The sequence below is a fragment of the Ambystoma mexicanum genome, chromosome 4p (assembly GCF_040938575.1).
Source record: "Ambystoma mexicanum isolate Mex_15411 chromosome 4p, UKY_AmexF1_1, whole genome shotgun sequence".
Classification (NCBI taxonomy): domain Eukaryota; kingdom Metazoa; phylum Chordata; class Amphibia; order Caudata; family Ambystomatidae; genus Ambystoma; species Ambystoma mexicanum.
The window spans coordinates 278306024-278330115 of record NC_090927.1 but is presented as its reverse complement, the minus strand read 5'-3'; the positions used below and the strand labels follow the sequence as shown (position 1 = coordinate 278330115).

Here is a 24092-nt window from a genome sequence, read left to right as displayed (position 1 = left end):
CTGTGACCCCTGGGGGGAAATGACAGGACACACAATGCTCAGACACCCCAAATAAAAAAAATGTGCACGCGACTCCTCGGTAGCCCACGGGAGTGGAATGAAGGACCCGCAGTATGCTGTGGCACCCAGAAACACAGAAAATGCATTAGCGTGGTACACACAAGCTTCAATGACCTCTGAATGGGCACACGAACACAGGGGCAACCACAGTGGAAAAATATGTGCTCGCCTCACTGTCTGCCTGGAAAAAAGAACTGAAAAAGACGTGCGTGGGCGCATTGGCAACAACCCCGCCAAAAGAAGAATTGAGCTCAGTCTCAGTAAACAAGGAGTACGCACTGCAATCGTTGTGAAGTAATCGCTTGTGAACCGACAAGAAGTACGGGGATCACCCGCTTGCTCTCCACAAAAAGCACGTACAAGAAAATGGTGTCCTACGTGGACCTTTAACCCCTTCCCACAGAAACTCCCATGCGTGCCACGTCACTTAAGCGCTAACGCGCTAAGAACCTTCCTCGAATTACACGCATTCACACGCGGACGTGCTGTTTTTGCACGTGTGGATTCACTATGCACCCGTGCCGAGGGAAACGCCTGCGCGCGTCACGTCACTTATGCACTTACACGCTAAGGCCCTTTCCTCGGATTACACGCTGACATGCTGTTTTTTCATGTGCTAAATCACTCTGCATTAAGCTAGCTACGCGACAACACATGGAAGACCACGCTCCTGCCCAGAAGGCCATTTTCCTGCCTCTCAGAACCCCGAGCTGCCTCCCACGAGACTGCTGCTGCCTGCCTGCCTGCTGGCCACAGGCCCTGCTATTTGGTGCCTGCACATCAGTCCAGTTGCTGCGACCACCCCTGCTGGAACAGAAAACTCCTGACTGCAGTTCCATCGCTCCACAGCCCAGCACCAGGACCCAGTTACCCACCCACATCTGCCTCGGGGGTTGCCATGTTGGGTCACACTCCATCTGGGACAAGTGGCGACCCCTCAGCAGAGAGGCAGAGGGCTGCCAGATTCAGTGCAGGAGAAGTGGGCATCATGGTGGAGCAAGTCCTGGTGCATTATGATGCCCTCTTCGGACGTCCACGCGCCGACAAGGATGGACGAAGAGGCTCTGCATGGACATCATGGGTGCCATCAATGCACAGGGGGTGGCAACCCGCGACCTCCAACACGTCCATAAGTGCTGGGAGGACTTCAGGTCTAGGACCCTCAGGAAGGCCCGGCGCCTCTTGGACGCAGCGGATGCAGTGGGGTGCCGGGTCCACCTTACCAACGACCAAATGAGAGTCCTGGAACACATTCGCCCAGCGCTTCACCTCCAAGTCCTCGAGAGGCAGACCCGTCTGGAGTCGAGCGGTAAGTGTCCATGCGTACTCATTGGATGCAGTGCATGTTGAGGTGTGCCAGGAGTGTGCAGCTTGGACATATGTCTGAAATGGCCCATGTATTTATGTGTATGCGCAGGGACATGACAGTGCTGCATGTGAGTCCAGTCATGTGTGATACACAGCACTGGTGTATGTGTTCCAAAGCATGAGGCACAACTGCATGTGGAGATGCACACATGTTAGCATTTCTGTGTATGTACTATGCCATGGTTGGGGTGTGACACCTGGATGCTGGTTCCACCTTCATGTACGTGCACGGGGTACGTGTGTGTGTGTGTGTTTGACATGTGTGTGACTGTGATACGCCATGGATGCATGTGACACAGACACGTAGGTACCCGATTGGCAGATGTGACATAGTTGACGATGATTGCACTGTGACAGGTGGCGGAGATGTACAGATGCATGGCTGTTTGGTGGCATGTGTGCATGTGTTCCGCTCTCCCATGTTGCTAGTGACATCATGCCAACCTACGGATGTTCATGCAGTTGTTTGTGTATGGATGCTGCTGCCTGCTGCATGATTCCTGTTAATTTGTGCTTGTGTGTGGGTTTAAATGATATAAGTAGTGAGTGTGATGCCATCTGTGAAGTTTGACACTGCCACTCATGTGCACTGTCATGTGTGTAACAGACCATTGTACAGTGCCCTGATGCCTGTGTTCTGTCTCTCCCTGTCTGCAGCGTCGACTGATGAAGAGGGCGGAGATGGTGCTGTGGAGCACAAGGGCAGGGATCACACCGCCAGCCGGAGATGCGAGGCCCAGCTCCCCTCCCATGTACTGATATCTTCCGGGAGTGAGGAGTCTGGTGCTGTGTCCATGGCCGCAGCTGCCAAAGGCAGTTCCAAGAGGCGGAGTTTGGAGGTGGACTCCTCAGCAGCAGTAGGGGCATCTGAGCCCCCACAGGGGCCTACGGAGGAAGGTGGCACGGAGTCATCCAGGTTGGTGGGGGGGTTTGGTTGAGGAGGAGGCCATGGAAGCCCCACACACGGTGCCTGGAAGGGGGGATTCCACTGGTGCTAGTGGTGCAGTCTAGGGGCAGGGACAGGAGGCAGCACAGGCAGCCGCGGAGGTGCCTGTGTGTAATCCTGTCCCCGATCCGGTGACTGCATCATCTGGCACAAGCAGGGATGCCTCCGTCCAGACCCGTTTTCAGAGAGGGGATGCGCAAACAACAACTTGCCTTCCTCTCCCTGCGGACGTGGCAATCTGTGACCGGATTGAGCCTGTCCTAGCTGGTGTGCCGTTACTCCAACATGGTATTCGGGATGACGTGCAGGGTTCTCATCTGGACAATGCATGTCATTTTGAATACCTGTTTGGTCGGGTCGACCTACTAGGACAGGTCAGGTCGTCAGCACTGGGTTCATCCGTGTGCTGGATCTTCTATGCGCCAGTCATCCTCTGTGCCATCTTTCCACCCAAGTATCACCTGGGCCCCCTGTGGAGCTGCCCCTGAGCCAGCGGCCATGCTGGTAGAGGACACATCCCTGCCACAGTCGGGAGTCGGAGGTCCATCATGGGTGGCCACCCCACCAACTGGACCCCAGCAAATGGAGGATGTGCAGGCATCAACAAGCAGGCAGCAGCAGGAAGAGTGTGGGAGCAATCATGGATCAGCGCCATCAACATCCCGGGGGCAGGCATCATCCGGCGGGCAGGAGGACCCAGGATTGAGAGTGTCTTTGGTGTGGCAGCGGTTGGGCCAGCAAATAGATGCGGAGCGGCGGCGGGCAGAGAGGGCATGGCTCACAATGGCCAGGGCGGAGAACTCCATGCACCGGGCTTTGAGGAGGGCTGAGTGCCTTGAGGCAACTCGCAGGGAGTTGGAGGAGGCCATGGCTGCATCCCTGGGAGACCTCGAGGCCAGGGAACTGGCCTGCCTCCGGAACATCGACAAGGAGTTCAATGATGCCCTGGCCCGGGACATCAATAAGTGAGCCGTCAGACTAGCCCGCCGCCGTTGTATATAGTTATTTAGGTTTAGGTTTCATTTGGTTTTTATTATGATTTGGAGTCCACTGACTTCGCGCCACTTTTTGTATATAGTTGTATTTTGGATAGGGTTTTTGGTAGGTTTCCTTTTGTTTTCGGATAATGGACCCTTCAGGCTTTTGTTTACAATATTTCTGGACATGTACATACTTTCTTTCTTTAATGTTCACATGGAGTAATGTTTTTTTGTGCTTTTCAACTTAGGATTTCTTTCTATGGACTTTGGGTGTTTGTACTGGGGGTGGGAGGGGTGGTATTTGGGTTGGCATTAGGGCCATAGGTCTGTATAGTTATGGCGTGGTGTTTGGGGGGACATGATTCGAGGCCTGCTCGTAGGTTGCCATCAATGGGGGCGGGGTGGAGGGACATGTGTCGGGGCCTGCTGGCAGGTTGCCATCAATGGTGGTGGGGTCGAGGGACATAATTCGGGGCCTACTGGCAGGTTGCCGTCAATGGGGTTGGGGTGGAGGGACATGTGTCGGGGCCTGCTGGCAGGTTGCCGTCAATGGGGGTCGGGTGGAGGGACATGTGTCGGGGCCTGCTGGCAGGTGCCCATCACTGGTGGGGGGACATGAGTGGGGGCCTACTGGCAGGTGCCCATCACTGGTGGGGGGACTTGTGTCGGGGCTCACAAGTGCATGGTGCCATGTGGGCTACCTGCGGGGCATGTGCAGGGGTGATGGGCTGCCTGCAGGGCATGGGCAGGGGTGATGGGCTGTCTGCAGGGCATGGTCAAGGGTGTAGGGGGGGCCTGTGGTGTGGGCTGCCTGTGGGGCATGGGGAGGGCACACACTGCCAAATCGCATGTTATTCTCACTGGTGTACCCCAGAATACACGTACCCGGCTTGCCCCAGCGAAATCACGTGAAATGTTCATTCGCGCCACCCGGAATACACGTACCCCATTCACCCCAGCGAAATCACGTCTATAGCTCACTCGCGTATCCCGGAATACATGTACCCCACTCGCCCCAGTGACATCACGTGAAATGCTCACTCGTGCCCCCCGTAATACACGTACCCCGTTGGCCCAAGCAAAATCGCGTGTATAGCTCACTCGCGTACACCGGAATACATGTACCCCGCTCGCCCCAGTGACAATGCATGAAATGCTCACTCGCACCCCCCCGGAATACACGTACCTCGCTCGCCCAAGCAAAATCGCGTGTATAGCTCACTCGCGTACCCTGGAATACACCTACTCCGCTCGCCCCAGCGAAATCGCGTGTATAGCTCACTCACATACCCCTGAATACACGTACCCCACTCGCCCCAGCGACATCGCATTAAATGCTCACTCGCGCCCCCAGAATACACGTACCCCGTTGGCCCAAGCGAAATTGCGTGTTTAGCTCACTTGCGTACCCCGGAATACACGTACCCGGCTCTCCCCAGTGACACTACGTGAAATGCTCACTTGCGCCCCTCGGAATACACGTACCCTGCTTGCCCCAGTGAAATCGCGTATATAGTTCACTCACATACCCCAGAATACACGTACCCCGCTCGCCCCAGCGAAATCACGTGTATAGCTCACTCACGTATCCCGGAATACATGCACCCCGCTCGCCCCAGCAACATCACGTGAAATGCTCACTCGCGGCCCCCGGAATACATGTACCCCGCTTGCACCGTCGAAATCGCGTGTATAGCTCACTTGCGTAGCCCGGAATACACGTACCCCGCTCGCCGCAGTGAAATTGCGTGTTTAGCTCACTCGCGTACCCCTTGATTCGCACACCAGAGTGATGAGGACCCACATTCACCCCTGCAGGCAGCCCACACTACGGGCCCCCCACTACACTCCTGAGCATGCCCCACAGGCAGCCCATCACTCCTGACCATGCCCTGGAGGCAGCCCATCACCCCTGACCATGACCCGCAGGCAGCCCACACTACAGGGGGCCACCCTACATCCCTGGGCATGCCCTGCAGCCAGCAAATCACCCCAGACCAAGACCCGCAGGCAGCCCACACCACAGGGGACCACCTTACACCTCTGGGCATGCCCCGCAGGCAGCCCATCTCCCCAGACCATGATCCGCAGGCAGCCCATCATCCCGGACCATGCCCTACAGGCAGCTCATCACCCCGACCATGCCCTGCAGGCAGCCCACACCACAGGTGACCAGCCTACACCCCTGACCATGATCCGCAGTCAGCCCACACCACAGGGGACCACCCTACACCCCTGGACATGCCCTGCAGGCAGCCCATCACCCCAGACCACAGGCAGAGTAGGCCTATTCAAGGGGGTGCGCAAGTTGATTTCCACACGTTTTGGCTGCCACGAGTGGGGAACGCGTATCGAAGGGAGTGCGCGGGGAGATTTTCACACATTTTGGCTGCCGCGAGTGTGGTACCCGTATTCAAAGTGGTGCGCGAGTACATCTTCATGTGCTTTGGCTGCTGCTAGCGGGGTACGTGCATTCAAGGGGGGGCGCGAGTACATTTCCACGCGTTTTGGCTGCCGCGAGTGAGGTACGTGTAGTTTTTCACGTGATTACTGATTACAATGTAGCGGGCCTGTAAGCTAGTCCAGGGTTAGCATGGCCCTTTGCGCTGTATTGAGGATTTCAATGGCTTTTCCTTGCGCAAGGGGAGTTCTTGAGGGTGTAACTGGCGCTGGGGGATGTTCGCTACACCACGGCTCTAAATGGCTTGGGAAATCCATGAATATGTGGTGCGCCAGAATGCTGTTTAGTGCACATGGCTGGCGCACGCTGGCGCACGCTCCCTCTCGGCACTGCCCCCGTGCGCTGGTTCTGCGCTAAATTCTATGAATTACCCCCATTATGTCTTAATGATTATAGGGCCAAGCACTTGCTCACTTTAAGCACTAAGCGCAGTCCTCCATGTTGTACAAAACATGGACTTAGTTGAGTGCTTTAAAGAGAGTGAGTGCTTAAGAGTCTTTTTTGTCTCTCCATCAAGTCAACAGAACATAAAAGGGTTTATCTAACTTCCGAGTCTGAAAATCATGGCATAAACCCATAAAATGCTGCATAAAAGGAGACAGGAAGTTAAAGACTAACATAAATGGTTCAGTGCTTAAAATATGAATTCCTCTTGAGAGAAATATTCTTTTTAGAAAACAAATGTACTTTGATTGTGAGCAAGTCATCAACAAGACATGAAATAAGGGCATGTATGATGCGACTTTTCCGACATATGGCAACCGATAACCAGTTTGTCAATACCTACACAGCTTAAGGGAACACTCACATCTATCCGGTGCCGCTGCATCAACGCAATGTAAGATAACATGGACGCTGGTTATTTGCCACTGAATCAGTACCCCAGAGGTATAGAGCCATTAAATGAGCCTGGAAGTCCCCCTGAACGCCTCCAAGCTGCCGTTGCTGAGACACTGTTTCAGATGCCTTAGCATACAATAACAATGTTGTTTTCATTGTGATTGGTTTCTCTTCATATTCAAAAATTATACAAAAATACATCTTGTACTAAAATACATAAATACTTTCTTATCAATTCTATTAAAAGAGAAAAAAAAGAGAAAACAAAACAAAGTCAAAAAAGAATAACAATATTACATGTCATTGCAGCATACCAGATCCCTAATTCATCCTGTGTCATCTGGAGGATCCATCCTCAACTACTTTAATATAATGTACACCAATTAGCAAGCAGCAAAGCTCAAGGACCCTATGAACCTGCCATCAGTGTGTAAGTCCAGCATAGTGAGGTGTCCCTATAGATGATGATTTCCAGACAGATGCCCAGGATGACACACCTGTGAAGTGGGTTCATCTTAAGACCATACCATCCTTTCACATTTATCAGGGTGTTCCGAAAACGTTATCAATTGAAGATGCTTCAACTTCTAAATTCTGAAAATGTGGGCTAGTGCTTTACAGCTCTGTCCTGTCTTTGCAACCAATTCTGCAATACACTGTCAGGTACAGAACCCTCAGACCACTATTTTCCACAGACGGTTTTGGAATGTCTGAGCGACTCCTCAAACATTGACAATTGCATATGAGATCAGACAGCGATTTGCAGCCTGGAAAAATCTCCCCCGAGTGGCATATGGCATATAGTATATGGTTTAACCTATCTAGCTGTATTCACTCCTAGCTTGACGTCCACATTTTATTATATTTCAATACATTGATATAGATTTCACTAGAACCTCCCAAAAATGAGTATCTATTATGCATGAGGGATCATGTGTGCCCAGGGGGAATATCCTCAGCTAAAACTAGTTAACTTAAAGGCCAGATACCTCTCCAAACTGATTCCCGATTTCTAAGTGTCTAGCAGGTCTCTCTCTGGGTCCATCAAGTAAGGACTATGATGATATTATCATAAAGTGTAATGGTGTATCCAGTGGCTTGCACTGTCTCTCCTGATCCTGACTTTCCTTTCGGATTCACTGAGCCAAAGGCGCCATCACTACACCAAACAATAGTGGCGGGCTGAGCCATGTAACAAGAGACATAGGTAGTGCGGCCCTTTACTGTTCACCCTCTTCAACATTTGACAATTACTGTCAATGTTTGCCACCTGGGAAAGGCTTTCAAGGTTATCAATTTCCTAATGTAAGGCCCAAACCCCAAGTGTATCAATAGTTAGTATATCGATAATGAACAATCAAAGGCCTTCTCATGATTTATTGTGGCCACCCGAGCCCTTTAATTTGTGTCAAACAAACACAAAAATGCCACATATTTCCTGATGTTTCGACTAATAGAATGGCCAAGAAATGAAGCACACCTGGTCTAAGTGGGCTAATTGCCTCATCAGTGGGAAAGTGGCTAGGCGACTATTTCAGCCTGACTCTTATAGTCCAGGTTTCTGAGAGACAATTGTCTGTGTGAGCGGTACAGGGCTGAGCACTTCCCAGTTTTTGGCAGTGTTACAATTCAAGCCTTGTGTAAAGAGGGGGGAATGCCCCCCCCCAACAATTGCTTCCTCAAACACATTTGCTCTACATGCTCCAGCATGACTCATCAAAGGGCTTTGAAAATTCAACCACATCACCCTGACTCACATTGACATTCACTAGCTTCTGCTGCAAGAATGCATCACCTGTAAATCCTGCTGCATCGACTACAAAGAGGTCACCCGCAAGTCCCTAAAATGCCTTGCTGAGAAGCTCAGCACCTCTGGAGTCCTATGATCCATCAGAAGTAAGGACATGTGTAGACTTGAACTTCTTAGGTGCAGGGAGGAAATAACCTAAAGACAGGCCTTCTTTGTCTATCCCTCCAGACTCTGGAACCTCCTCACTATCAACACTCAAACTGCCCCTTCACTTCAACATTTTAGGAAAGTGTTCAAGACTCTCCTCTTAAAGAAATGGCTCCTCTCTAACACTTAGGTCCAGACAGACTCCACTCCCTACCTAACCTGAGACTGGGAGATCTGCCCCCCCTGTTTCCTCCCCTGGTTGCTTGTTGTACCCTTTCTAAGTAGCCCGTCCTTCCTCTGCCCCATTGTTAGCTCCTTGCTCCCTTGTATCTCTACTTCCCACCCCTTCTACTATGCCCTATGACTTGTAAAGCGCTCAGATGCTTCACAAAGCTATGCCCGCTTTCTATAAATAAATAACCTATTAATAATATTAATAAAAATACTTTTAAGATTCTGGAGGGCAGTGTTATGATATGATAGGATAGTTAATTTATATAGCGCCTATACACAATGTGTTTCAAAGCGCTTGAGAATGTTGGAACCATATCTTCTATGCCTAATATTGCTATGCCTATGCCTTCAGGCATGGGGCATTCCCTGATTGGATTTCTCCTATCACAACCATTATCTGTATCCCTGTGGCATTCTTCTCTAGCATCTGCTGCCCCTCCCATCTGAGTTTAATCAAATGAACCTCCTTCAGATATATAAGGATTTCATCAAAGCAAATTCCCCGGTTTTCAATTTCTTTTAGTACTCATCAAAAGTTGTAAGAAGGTTGCATCTGCTGTGGGTACGAGTTTTGTATAGCCTCAACACAGCTATCCATATCCTCACCCTCTTCCTCAACGAACCATGCCAACGCCCCAACCAGGGTTCTCACCCTTTGCATTTCTCCTCACCATGACAGCTTTTGCCATAGATTTATTTTCTTGTTGGGATACATGATCACACTTCTAGTTCAACTCTCTACATGTATCATGTATCCCTCTGTTTTCTGTTCCCTCATATGCGTGTTTAGCTATGTCTATGTCCCCTACAAACTTTGTTCTGCTAAGTATTGGCTTTTCCACAAACACGCACTTAAAACATTTTCCATGTCAGGTATAGAGATGGTGTCAAAGAACATCGTATCTATCCTTTCAACATGTTCCTCAATGTCAAGGTCCCATCTGGTTTAAATCTGCACTTTTGGTTGGACTCTGTCTATCTAATTTAAATACAATCTCAACAACACTATGATTAGATTGCATGTATGGAAGGTAGGTGCAAGGTAGACACAGACTTACTTTACATGTAACTTAGATAAACATATGCCTGATAATGGGCACCTTCCCATAGAACAGGTTCTTTGGTCGTGTTTGTTCTCAGTAGAGGGGCTAACAGACCTTTCTGTGCATTTGTATGTGAACGGTGTGGCCTAAATAAAGTAAACCTGATCTGATGAATGCAAATTGGCCACCTTGAATGCACTAAATGTGTCTCTTGCTTCATCACAGCTTTCGTGCATTATCTAGTTATATGCCGTCACCCGGCACTGATCTACCACATTATTAGGTCCATGCACATTGCACATGATTTATTTTACTGGGTCAAATTCATTACCTGTAGTTACCATATCAACTAATTTTCAGTCAGAACATTTGTGATAAATTGGCTTCTGCCCATCATGACTACAAGGAGGAGCAGAGGCTAGAGCACCTGCTCAACTCTCACACTGCTGCTAACCAAGGCCAACACAACTATAAAGTTAAAACGGACAGTTAAGAGATAACCTCACCTTTTGTGGTAATGTGGGCCCTGGGATGTAGAAGTACAGCAGTCGTTTAGTGGTAGAGCAGGTGCTGCAGACTAGGATACTGATACAGCAGGGCACAGGTACACACTATGCCTTTGGCATGAAGCTTATGAAATGGGAATCAAATCAGCAGATTACCCTTTCAGAGAATGAATTACCCACATGATTTTATTAATTAATAAACACCAAAAAAGCCAGCGATTTCACACCCTTGCCAGATGGCAATTCTTAACACGCCCTCGGCCCAAAAAAGTTCAGAACCACCTATCTAAGACCCAAGCTCATCCTCAAGGTGAGAAAATAACCAGTTGGCGTTTTCATTAGCATGTTGAAGTCTAAGCTTAGTATTGTAACTCTTTGTAGAGAGATGTCCCAATGTCCAAGCTCTAGACTTGTCGCGACCATGGGTCAGATTTTTTTTAACCCGATCATCACCTTTGAAGACAGGTAATGGACTGATCAGCAACATCTAGGCTCAGCTGTACTGAGTCCACTCAAATTCTAGTTTCATGTGTGCCTGTCTGTCTTTTATTTCCATGCCCGTTGTCTGGGAGTTCTGGAACGGGGCCTGCTTAAGCCAGTTTTCCATTGCTCGAAAGTTTTTTGGCAGCCAGAGGCTGTTGAGGTTTCTGTGGTGTCTACACCACCACAGATATGACATAGGGTCCCCTGACAGTTATAAGATCTTGTGGGGATTCCACCTGAGAGAATTAACTTTCCTCTCACGAGACCACCCAACTGCAGGAAGTGTATTTAAAAGGGTCTGTAGTGCCTCTCCTGTCCTATGACTACCTAGACAGGGCTGGACTGAGCACACAGTTTCCATCTCTGAATCCACCTAGGGATTACAGAAATTATCTGACAAGCTGTCAGATGCCCCAGCCACTTCTAATTTGCTATCCGGTATGTCAGAAACCAAGTCCGTTGGGGCACTCTTGGGGCCTGGGTGAACAACCAACTCCTGGCTCTGCGCCGACCCAGAATTCTTGGGATCCTTGTCTTTGTACTTCGCCTGTTACCTTTTTTTAGGAGTGTTCAGGACCTGTGCCCTGCACCTGCTCTGCTGTCTGCCTCAACAGACTCGCCAGAGTGGGACAGTCCCTCTGTTCCTGGCAAAAACCAACCTAACCTGGGCCTTTCCTGAAGACAATTCCTGCAGCTCTGGCAGGCCCTTCAGGTCTGAAGCTTCCATGACCGCGCTCTCAGGTATCTACTCTATGCTTATAGACAACCCTGAGATCACTAAATCCTGTGCTAAGTCCATGGTCACCACAGTGGCCTCAGAGTCCTCTCAGGCGACTTCAGGACTAGACTGCGAGCTACCAGTGAGTGAGACCAGTCTCTTGCACTTTCCAGCTGAGAGACCTTCTGTATGTGGAACTGGCCAGGGCTTTCACTCTCCACCTGTTCCCCTTGATGGAGTGGTTCAGGACCTCTGCGCTGAACATGCTCTGTGGTCTGCCTCAACAGACCTGCTCTAGTGCAACAGACCTGCTGTTCCAGGCAACAGTCAGCCTGACATGGGGTTTTGTACGATCGGACCGAAAAAAAGGTCCGACCGTACAAAACGGCCGAAAAATGCTACCACCAAAGGTTCGAACACCAAAAGCTCGAACCTTTGGTGGTAGCATTGCAGGTAAGTAAAAAAGAAAAAGGCTGCAGGGGTGTCCCCCGCAACACCCCGCTCACTATACTGTGTGGCATAGTGAGCGGGGTGTTGCGGGGGACACCCCCAGAGCACACCTGCAAACAAAAAAAATGAAACAAAACGGGGGCTGCCGGGGTGTCCCCCACAACACCCCGCTCACTATACTTTACAGTATAGTGAGCAGGGGTCGCGGGAGAAACTTCTGCAGCCCATGTAGTATGTAAGTGTGTTCGCATGACAAAGGTGCAAACTTTTGGTAGTTCGCACGTTTCTCATGCGAACATTCCGGCCGTGGCAAAATCTGCTGCGGTCGGATCACTTAGAATCTGACCTGGGACTCCAGCTGGCGACAACTCACGCAGTCCTGCAATATCCTTCAGGCTAAAAAATACCCTACCTGTCATCTCAGGTTTCCCCTCTTGCACTAATAGTAGGCAACCCTGCGATCAGTGAACCTAGTGCTAATACAATAGTCACCTCAGTGGCCACCAGGCCCTTTCTCGCAAGAGTAGGTGCCTAAAGGGACTTCAGTGCCTCGTGGACAGGGAGCTACCGGGGACACCAGTCCCTTGCGCTCTCTGGTTGAGGTAGCCTCAGGGCTGCTTCCCTCAACTGCTTCCTCATGTGCTGCTACAAAAGCTTATCTCTATTGACTGCCATGACTATCACTGGGTCAGGGAGGCTATTACTCAACAGACACCCTAGTGGAATATAGTTCTTAACTGCAACACAGTGCAGGGAGGTATTTATCCTCCAACTAAGCTATAGGTTTCCAAGGGGCAGTACAGCTATCAAACTCTCTCCCCTGCAGGCTCGGTCTTTAGGTAGACTGCCCCGCCTTCAGCATTCGCCTGACAGCTGTGACAGCAGCAGTGGGACACTTTTCCTTATTTCTGGCGACATGGTCAGACATATTTGACCTTGGCAGAAAATGGGGCGCCCTGAAAGGACCTGGTAACGTTCCCACTCAGAGTTAGGGAACCTTCTGTCACTCTCTGGCCTAGTGAGACTTGACTGATGGGGGCCTCCCTTTCAAGGAGACCATCAGCCACAAAACTCTGCTTAAGTTTCCCCTTGCAGGCAGGATTCCCCTCCCTATATGTCATATCTCCACACTGCAAACAACATCGGTTTGTGGAGGGTGGAGGAGCTTCAGTGCTAGATTTGAACTTGACGCAAAAATGAACGGAAAGAATATGTACTCTTTCCAACACTGGGGCAACGTTTGCCCCAGTGCTGGTTGCACATGCGTCAGTTCAAAGCTTCGATAATATCACTTGGCATAGGAAGAAAACAGCAATCGACTTGGTTTATGTGTTTAACATAAAGTACTCCAGCCATTGGCCCTGAACATGTCTGCTTCACTGTATAAATCAATTATGTTAACTACTACGCCCCACTCCGAATGTATCTCCATTTATGAATCCCCTTGAATTGTATCAGTCGCGTGCAGTGTGTTCACAGATAGCGCCTACCAATTACATATAGATAAATGGGAACATAGTATATGACAGGTTTGCGGCTTGAAAAGGGGCGTGTGAACCAATCACATGATAGATATGTTACGTTATGTTAAAAATATGCTCACGCGTAGGCATCTTGGCGCTAACATTAACCAGCAGTATAATAACTTGCCGTAATGAATTAATGAATTGTAAATTAATTGCAATGTTTTTTTGGGTTGTGTACATTGATCGAAAGTTTGATGGATTTATTTTCCGAATAAACTATTTGCACTACAAAAATGGCTATAAACGAAACCATGACAGTTTTGCACGGGCTCTCTTCGCATGTGTATGTCTATGTAGCGTGTTCGTGTTCCTTACCTTGAAGATTGATGGAGCCCCTTTCTGATTTTTCCTTACAGTTAACATGACAGGCTATTTTATCCTTAATCAGACTTATACGACGTTTCTGGCCGATGGCAAGAGTGAGCAGTACAAGGACCTGCAGTTTAATGTTACAGGAGCTGTAAGTATTTTTTTTTTTTCTTTTTTTTTAAAACCTTTATTTTTGATTTTTTTTTGGAACACAAAACAACTACACACCCACATTAGGGTGGATTTAACTCTGCGCCATGTCCCACTTCCCCCCATCCTCTCCTCCCCCCCGTCTCCCCGCTCAATTTTGTGACTCCTTTGGTTGTGCTGTCTTGTTCCGGTTACTTGAGACATGTGGACGGTGCTGCTAGCTCTGTGTCTTCACAGCTGGACTGTTCCTGTGCGGGAGGTGTCTACTCGAAAGTCAGGTGTCTCCTCAGCTTCATTTAGCAGGAATAGTACCAATGGGCCCCAGATGTCAGGTGGGCGGGCATGTAAGGGTAGTGATTTGATAAAGTCCGTTTCCACATCCTGGCAGTAAAGAATGTCCCTGCGCCAGGCGGAGAATGTTGGAGGGGGGCCGCGACCCCAGGCCATGGCCACTCTCCTGCGGGCAAGTGTCAACAGGAGTCCTGCCAATTTCCTTTACGGGGCAGAGAGTAAATTTGTCATACCAAGTAAGGCTGCAGTTTGGCTCGGCTGTATCTCCTCTCCAACTATTGCCGCTGTCGTCTCTAAGACTTGGCTCCAGAAAGGTGTTATATCGGGGCAATCCCATGGGAGGTGGACGAAGTCTGCTGGTTGTGTCCCACATCTCTCGCAGTTCGCAGCCGCCTCAGGGTGGTGCCTGTTAGCTTTTGCTGGTGTGTGATAGGTCTGGTGGAGGAAGTTGAAATGAATAAGTTTAAGGCGAGAGTTGAGAGCTATTCTTTGTGTCTGTTTCAGGATGTAGGTCCAGTCTTCGTCTGGAATAGTTCTGTGGAGGGACCTTTCCCATCTGGTCTTTGCCCGGATAAGGTTAGGTGTCGTATCTATAATGATGGATTTGTAGATTTGCGACACCAACCTGCCCTCGCCTTGCGCCTGTATGGCATTGTGTAGCAGTTGCCAGGTTGGGGATTGTCGGGGGAAGTCCGGCATGAGAGCTTGTAAAGTGTACCGGGTCCTGAAATATAGGAATACGTCAAGAGCGGTGTTGCCGCCTTTCAATTTTGCTTGCTGTGGTGTTAAAAAGCCGTTCTCTGTGAAGAGGTCTCCTAGGGTCTTTATTCGTAATTTGTCAACCCACTGATGAAATACTTTCTCAGATGTCAGTGGAACCCCAGGGATGAACTTGACGGGCAATAGGGGAGAGTATTGTGTTTGTACCCCATATTTTTGAGCTAGTCTCTTCCAGACTTTGTACGTTGAGAGCATTGCATTCATGGTGTAGTTGGGAACGGGAATTTGGCTGAAGACGACTGCTGTTAACAGGTTTGGTGTAGCCAGGGCTCGCTCCACCTGCACGTGAGGTCTGATTGTATGGGTGGCAGTGCACATCTTCCTGGTAGAGCCCCTTCTGGTTTTCAGTGTGGGCAACATGCCGCATTCTGTATGTTGGGTAAGTGAGGGCTCGCATCAGCATCCAGGCTTAGCTACATGGTATGAAATCTTCTAGGTTACCTTCTGATTTTGGGAATTTGTGATATCCTACGCAAACTCCCCAATCCTGAAAAAAACGCTGCTGATGTTCCCAGAAATTCTGCTGACCGAATAGTCATCGTTGTGTCTCAAGCATGTTTTTAGAGCGAGAAGGAGATGGTCATTTCTGTGTGCCTTTGCGCTCGACATGCACAAATATGCTAAGCTGTCCTCTTTCCCTTCCCTGCTAATCACCCCACTGTTGCTGGGACCAGTGGCCTGATCCTCATGAATCTCACAGGATCTCAGGCCCTTCCCCCGGTCAATACTAGCACCCCTCTGCCCACTGCACTGCCCTGGGGGCCCCTGCTTGGCAGCTCCACATCCCACCCTTGAGAGTCACCTGTAATATCACTTAGCCTGAGGTTCTCCTCCTTGGCTCCCCTTAGCACTTCTCTTCCGGGCGCTCCTCCAGCGCTTGTCCGCTCCTATGCTCCTCCTTCCACCCCCATCTCCTGCACTTCCCCTCAGTGCACTTGCGCGGCCGAATGCCACGAGGCCTAGTAGGACCACAACTGTATATTACTGTTTTTGCTGTTGTTATTATTTCCCCTGTTCCCTTCCCATTTAGCCTCGCAGCACTTTGAAACACTGTTCTGTTGTATAAAGCGCCTTAGAAATGTTCAATAAATAAATAAATGAATGGCCAAAACTTGAGCATAGCCCTGAAAGTGTGTGGGCTTTTTTTAAACCACTCTTGAGCACAGTTCTTTGAGTCTTGATACCGGTGTAGGGGAGACATTTTTCATTTCTACAGCTATTGTTGTCACTGGCTGTCGGATATGTTGTAAAAGGTGCTGTTCTCCTTTAAGAGAAACGTTAATGACTGAAGCACACATGCATGCATTCACCAATTGCTGGGCGAGAGAGTCAGCTGAGGGAACAGAAAAAAGGAGGCTTGGTGAACATGCAAGAGCTTTGCAGTAAAATAAATAAATAAATACATGGGGCTTTTATATGGCACTTCATGCGGTAGTCCAGCCTCAAAGCACGGAATCGGGTATCATATTACATACAAATTGTTATAGTGACATAATAATAACTGTTATTAGCTCTTTGTTGTCTGTGGTGAGCCTTGGTCCTTTCTGGCTGATCATGGATAAAAAGCAGAACTAAGCACTGACTATGAGTGTTTTAAACTGCGACAGACTTGCCAGGTGCTTGGACAGTCAGTCGATAGGTAGGTCCTCCCATAAGAATGCAGGAATGACGAACCGGGGGAAGAGGGAAGGGTCAGCATTATAGAGGGGTGCAAGTTGACAAACCAGAGGCTTCCAATATTGGTAGAATCACCTAGTCCAATCCTGCAGGTGCTGGAGCCAGACAAATCACAAAGAGACACTGGTAGGAAGAGACCTGCAACAGCAAACACAAATAAGAACAAGCAGTGCCTAGAAGCTACACTGCCCTGCTGAAGGGATGGCGTGTGCCTCTTACATAAAGAGCAGTCCTTTTGTCGTCTCTTGCAAAGGAATTGTTTGGGTGTGTCTGGTAGGAGCTGTGGGAGCAGTGTAAGATTGCTCTGCTGTTGTGTTGATGCATGCAAATCGCAATGAAATAGGCGCTGTGTGTGGGGAAGCTTCTACGTGCATTTGACATGTTGTCGTTTTGAATCTGGCCTGGGTGTACCCTGAAGTGGACATGCATCCTATGTATCTGGTTGAGGCCTGTCACTGTGAACGTTATTGGGCCTCATTATAACACAGTAAAGTGCTGGTAATAATGTTAACCAGCACTTTTTGTGGACCAGCCAACTACAAGTTGCTGGTAGGGATGGAGGATTTACCTCCAGCTAAATGCTGGGGTTACATCTGATGCCTACCGGCAGAAAACGGCCAATATTACCAGCACAGTAATACTGTTGCCGGTAATACCATCAAAATACCCCCATGGAGTCCTATGGGACGCCATGGAAAGGGGATTAACAGTTTAACCGGCACTTGTAATCTGCTGCTAATACTGACAAAGTGCCGGTAATGGTACTAGAGTTTGCCAGTGTCCCGGCAAACTTGTAATTAAGCCCGTTATTGTCTTGTGGTGTGGTCCGTTGGATAGTGTTTGTTTTAGGGTTGGGTGTTTGTTTGTGGTGACCCTGGCCAGTTTCTGCAATGTCAGGTTTGTACCTAGCGGTGACACTGGTTGTTTTTGATGTTAAGTGTTATGGTGAAATGTGATGTCAGTTAGGGTAGAAGGCTGAGAAGGTTTATCATCAAACATGAGCAAAACATCACACGTTTTTTAAATCAAGAAACAGACAATAATAGAGGTTTGTGGCCTAGGGTCTGTGTAATGCAGGCATGGAGCAACACACAAATCTGGATTAAAAATAGGCAGAAATCGATACGCTAAATATAGAAAAGCATAAAAAGGCGTACAAATCGGAAACAAGCATTCAAAGCTATAGCAAGGCAGCAGCATATGATATGATAAGTCATTCATAACGCGCCTGTACATAGGCGTATCTAGGCGCGACAAGACAAGGGAGGGAGGACAAGACAAACGATCTTACTAGGCCTTGCGTCATTCAGATCGTGCAAGTGCGAGAACGAGAAGTGCAAGGGGAAAGGAGGGTGCAAGGGGGATGGGAAAGCAGGCCAGCAATGCTCTGAGTAAGTGCAGCCAGGGCAGCGCGGCTGTGGGTAGTACAAGGAGAACAAAGGACTGTAGGGTTACAGTTATAGCCCCTAAGGGCGTGGTAGGCCCGGAGGCAGTGCAAGGGTGACTGATCAAGAAAGAGCCTGGTACCCAGTGAGTTTAAGATCCTAACATACAAGTCAGTTCTCCTCCTCACAGTATGAAAGAATCTAGTCTGCCAAAGTGTCAGGCGATTTCTTTCTTACTCAGACTATATTTTAGAATTGCATTAAGCTTAAGGTGATTTAAAATCTGTTTAGATCATTCCAAACCCCCAAAGCCATTTTGAGAATAAAGTGTAGTGCGCTATTACCGCAAAAATAAAGTTACAATTATTCTCCAGTTTATTAAGGTGGTAGTCAATTGACCTATGAGGCTGAATGCAGAGTCATCGAGTTGTGCACACCCGAAAAATGCAGGCTAGAAAAATAAATAACACCCCCTTCTTTCAATAGCTTCTTCGCCACGCTTTCTCACTTTGCCACTGTGACACTCCTTTTCCCTCTCTGTCTCTCTCTCATCTCTGAAAAACGGATCCATTCCACACCACGTGCAACAAAACAAGGATCGAACAATGGAAAATGAGGAGGATAATATGGTACTATGCTTGTTGCCTTAGGTGAAGAGGTAAGGATCCTAAGAGGCATGAACAGTTTGATTTAGAGAATGAGCTCTTGAGCTCTCTGGGGTATGAAGACCCCCACACTCTCATGTCATCATTCCCCATTCCTTAGCACACGGTGGGCAGGCTGAGAGCCATCGCCAAACTCATTCAAATGTGTTGTCGAGCTGATGAGATGAGGAGCAGGAAAGATAAAATGTGGAGTGAAGATTTCTCAAAGTGTCCCAGTAATCATGGTGCATAACAGACCCCTTAGGCCAGGGATCATTGGCCTAAGGGGGTTGTCGCGGCTGCAGGAAGGCAAAGCGAGGAATGCTAGAACAGAGTCGCGCCACTCTCATGTGAAATGCACAGTACTCCCCCAGGGTTTAGAGCGGAGAGCACTCATAGACGCAGTGAGTGTGTCGCTCAATGCCATGGTTGTCAAACAATCCCATCAGATCTAACCCAGGCTCACTCTGTTCACTCATACACCAAAATATTTACACGTGGCATCATTATCCCAATCACGCTGCAGGGAGAAGCGGCTACAACCCCTCCATTTTGTAAAGAGCATCCTCCTGTGCAAGCAGGATGTCGTTCTAGATGACTTTCAGGCACAGTTCGGAGGTGTTCTCTGCCTGAGAGAGGAAGAAGTCTGCTTGCACATCCATCCACCCAGAAGTTGAAGCCGCAAAACCTCTACATCCCCCTTCTTAGAAGTCAGGTAGAAGATGGAGAAGGAAGCAGGAAACAGGTAATTACTGAAAAGATGGTGGAGAAGGACAGGATATGTGTCAATACGAGGCTCAGAAATGAAACCGTTAAATGTGTACACCCACAATGGATAATGTGGCATAATGGCACACAAGGGTTTGTCAAGCTTGATCGTCAAGCTTGATCGTAGCTGAATACAAGACCACCTTCTTTGCATACATAGGGATACAAACATATAAAAGATTCAGCGTTTGGGTATTTTTAGCTACCGAATGTGAGTAGAAACCGATCAGAAAGGAGATGTCAGTAGCATGCGAATCTTCACAACCACCAAATGACAACACCATGAACGGTTGTTAGGCAGAATCACATGCAGTACCCTTTGGGACCACTACATGCAATTAGGACTACAAGTGTCAGTACAATTTCACCTTTGGTACAAGCCTATATTACACAGTATTGTGGCGGTAGTAGATGAGCAGCCAGACTTATCTCAAGAGTAAAGTGAGCAGTACAAGGGATTACACAAAGGACCAACAATTACAGTGATTCAAATAACCAGTTACTCAAAGTTTCTTGGTAAAAGAATATACATTTATTTACACAGTCGTTTGGAAAACATTACACTAGCAAGAGCAGCTCAATATCATATACTAATATACTACAAATACACAACCAATAAGTTACTGAACAAGTTCAGCTTCCCTGAAGTGGGAGCAAAATGGCACTTCAGTTATTTTTTAAAGGGGTAAAAAGACAAGGTTAAAAGAAATCAAGGCACAAATGCTTTCATAGGCAGGGCAAAGGGTTTCAGTTCACTACAACCAGCAATTCAATTCAATAGGCTGGGCCAAAATCAATGGTTCAGAGTCTTGTATAGGATAGCACAGTTCTGGTAGTAAACGGTTAAGTCTTTGCCACAGATCTTAGAAGAATTTGGTCAGACGAAAAGTTAGATGTTGGTTTAAGGAAGGGCAAGCCTTCAAAGTCGGGGAAGTTTCCCAAACTTTCACAGCGGCCGAAAAGATTTCCTGACCGCGTTTGCAGAGTACCCTTAAAGTGAAGAAGAGCTGTAGCTGAGGCAGTTGTTCCTGGCAGTTCCTCCATGTCTCGCTGTTCCTGGGCTTCAGTCGTGGGGACAAGAAGGAGGACATCGGAAGGTTCCTGCACTGCCCAGGGAAGAGGCCACAAGCTTGGCAAAACGTTGGTTTAAGATGTGGGTGTCTTAAAGACCACAAAATGGTATCCTTCCCACTGGCTATCTGGTTTTCCACAGCACTCTGCAGAAAATTCGACCAGTATGGGGACGGTGTCCAGGTGGCTTACGAGTTGGTTGTTCCCACCAAACTCAAGAGAAGAAGTTAACCTTGAAGGGCTTCTGGAGGGCTTGAGAGGACGTTCCTTGGAGGAGCTCCCGATGATCCGATCCTGATCCTGATCCTGAGAAGAAGTGACGGTTTTTGGCGGATTTTCGAGCCCACGGTGCATCTAAAGGCGTATGAAAGTGGGGGGCACACGGTGCGTGCCCTCCCCAATGGCGAGACTGCATATTCACGGAACTAGACCCCGAAGAAGGTGTAGTTCGCGCAAAGGAAGGGGAGCACCCAAGATGGCCGCCTGAGGACAAAGGGCCATAAAAGGTCCGACGAGTTGAGGAAGACAAGGTTGGTCAGAACGTGGGCGAGCCCAACCAGATAGACGGGCCGTATGCGCCTCGGGCTGAAAGCAAGAACATAAGGGCGAGCCCCCACTGCAGAGGCCAAGGATCGTGGTGGGCTAGCAGAGTGAATCCAGGTTCAGCGACACCTCGCTGCGAAGGGGCTGGCGAGCGAACCCCATGAGGATACAGCTGGGCGCGTGGGCCCAACCGACGCAACAGGATGTCCTCCAAGGTGGTGCGTTCCCGGATCAAACAGCCCACGATGGAGACCTATGATAGGTCGCCCTCGGGCGTGGAAGGGGGCAAGAGCAAAGAAACCCCTGCGGCGGCGGGGTTTTATCCAGGAGGTACTATCCAGGAGGTGCTGGCAGCAATTGCCGACCTGAAGGTGGCCTGGGAGACGAAGCTGGGCCTGGCCATGAAAGAGTTGCAAGAGGGCCTAAACCTCAAGATAGGAGCGGTCTGAACAGAAGTGAACCTGTTGCGCCAGGATGTGAGAACGATCGCGGAGCGCACAGGGGAACTGGAGAAGGAGTTGGCCCCGACAGTGGAGGCTTGCAATACACATGCCAAGGAACTACATGCCCTCGTGCAACGAGTGGGCAAATTGGAGGACAGAGCAGAGCAGGCGGAGGGGCGCGCCAGGCGCAATAACATTTGCATAGTGGAGGTACCGGAGGGAATGGAAGGATCGAACCCCACGGATTTTGTTGAAAACATGCTTTTGCAGGAGATTACAGGCAGAGAGCTGACCAAGGGGTTCGCGGTCAAAAGGGCGCACAGGGCCCTGACCAGGAGACCGGCCCCAGGAGCCCCCCCGCGGCCGCTGATTACAAAGATCTTGAACTATCGTGACTGCAAGAAGATTCTCAAATTTTTCCGGAAAGGGGGCACGATAGAAAGGGGGTCAGCGAATATAACAGCGTATCCGGATTACACGCTGCTCGTACAACGGAGTCGAATGAACTTTGGAACGGTTAAGAGGAGGCTCAGAGAAGCTACATGTTGCTTTACCCCGCCAGGTTAAAGGTGTTTCATAAGAACAGATCCCTCTTCTTTGAGACGCCGAGCGAAGCGATGGAATGGTTGGATATGCAAGGCCGACCCCAGGAATTGGATGCCCAGACAAAAGCGGATGGAGATAAGTAGCACGTTGCAGAGGCACCCGTGAGGCCATAGCTATGACATTGGGACTGGAATATAGTTTGATATTGTGCTTGTGTGGGGGAAGTCACGGCATCTGCCGGCGGTGTTCCGTTGAATTCACTTCTCCTAAATAGATGACTGGGAGCTCCTGGGGAGCAACCTCTGCACCCGATAGTAGTATATTTAGTTAGGTCACTGTTAGATTGGAGACACCCCCCGGGGTCCTTGTTCTTGGTCACGAGACAGGTCCAGACGTGGGTAGGTCTGAGATCCAGGGATGGAGCTGGGCTATTGTTGGGGGTTGGCGGGGAGAGAGGGGGGAGTTGTGTGCAGTGGTGTGAGGTTGGGGAAGGGGGGAGGGGGACACGGTTCGTCAACAGTAGGGAAAGAGCCAGGAAACGACCCTACATGGGGAACATTATGGGGAGAGATGGGATGGAGATAGACCGACCAGATGGCATCGGGTAATCTTAGAATTGTGACCTGGAATGTACGGGGCCTCAACAGCTACCTTAAACGTAACAAAGTGATGTTGTATTTAAAGAGGATGCGCGCAGACATAGCCTTGCTGCAAGAGACCTACCTCACTAGGGAAAGGCTGGAGGTGGTCGGGAGGAAATGGAAGGGCACTGTTGTGGGGGCGGCGTACTCGGCGTATGCCAGAGGGGTTGTCACCTGGGTGGCGCCCCATGTGCTGTTCCGAGTGCTTAATTCTATGGTGGACCCGGAGGGTAGAATGGTGGTGGTAACAGGTCTCTTGGAAAATAGAGAAGTACACATCATAAATTTGTACGCCCCCAATAACGATACATCGGCTTACTTTAGGATCCTCTACGGTAAACTTGGCCCCCTGGCGGGGGGCACGGTAGTGTGGGGGGGACTTTAACTGTACCGTAGACCTCAGAATGGATAGGTCCAAGGATAGGGCAGGAAAAACGGCACCGGTGGCTAAAGCGCTGAGTACCTTACTGAAAGACCTAGGCCTAGAGGATGCGTGGAGAAGGCTGCACCCCACGGATAGACAGTACTCACACTACAGAGCGCCACATGATTTGTACACAAGGTTAGACTACATGTTTGTAACAGCCGGGATAGTGAGAGAAATAGAAGAGCGGAATACAAAGCCCGAGTGTTGTCGGACCACTCGCCCTTGGTGGTAGACTGGAGACACCAGCCCCCACGACCGCAGATCCCTACATGGAGACTTAGGACCGAGGCTCTGCAGGATGCAGGGTTTTCGGGAGGGCCTGAGGGATGCCATTGAAGAATATTTTGATACAAATACGGGAAGCGTAAGCTCTGTGGGCACATTGTGGGAAGCGTTTAAGGTGGTGGTGTGGGGGGAAGCTATTTCCCAAAGTAAGGGGCTACGGGGGGGTCGAAAGGGAGCTCCGGGAGGCGGAAAGGGAGCTAGAGGAGCTCACGCATTGCGTGAGCACCGCTCATGATAACAGAACCAGAGCAGAGGAGCGACAATTGTCCTGCAGCGCACTCTGGGACAGACTGTGCAGACTCATCTACAGGAAATATACGGAGAGGATACATGTAGGGGGCGACAAGCCGGGCAGATTGCTGGCTTGGCTGTACAAGAGTGAGACCCCCCGCTCGGTGATTAGTGAGATTCAGGGCGAAGGAGGTAGCATATGCAACACCCAGAAAGAGGTAAATGAGGAATTCCTTACGTTTTACAGACACTTGTATGAGGACACAGGGGAGGATATGGGTCAAGACATACTGGACACATTGGGGGACATTGAACTGCCCACCTTAGATGATCTAGAATGTTCTGAGTTGGACGCACCCGTCACCTCGAATGAGCTGGAGGTAGTGATT

The 24092-nt window shown here is 49.4% G+C and overlaps 1 protein-coding gene across 1 annotated transcript in view; it reads left to right on the top strand.

Moving 5' to 3' along the window:
- Positions 1–24092, top strand: part of LOC138452822 (adhesion G-protein coupled receptor F3-like) — a 496652-nt gene that overhangs the window by 109718 nt on the left and 362842 nt on the right. Inside the window, exon 5 of the mRNA XM_069605163.1 lies at positions 13869–13972. Within this exon, the coding sequence (XP_069461264.1) occupies positions 13869–13972 (104 nt within the window). The remainder of the gene's footprint in view (positions 1–13868; positions 13973–24092) is intronic.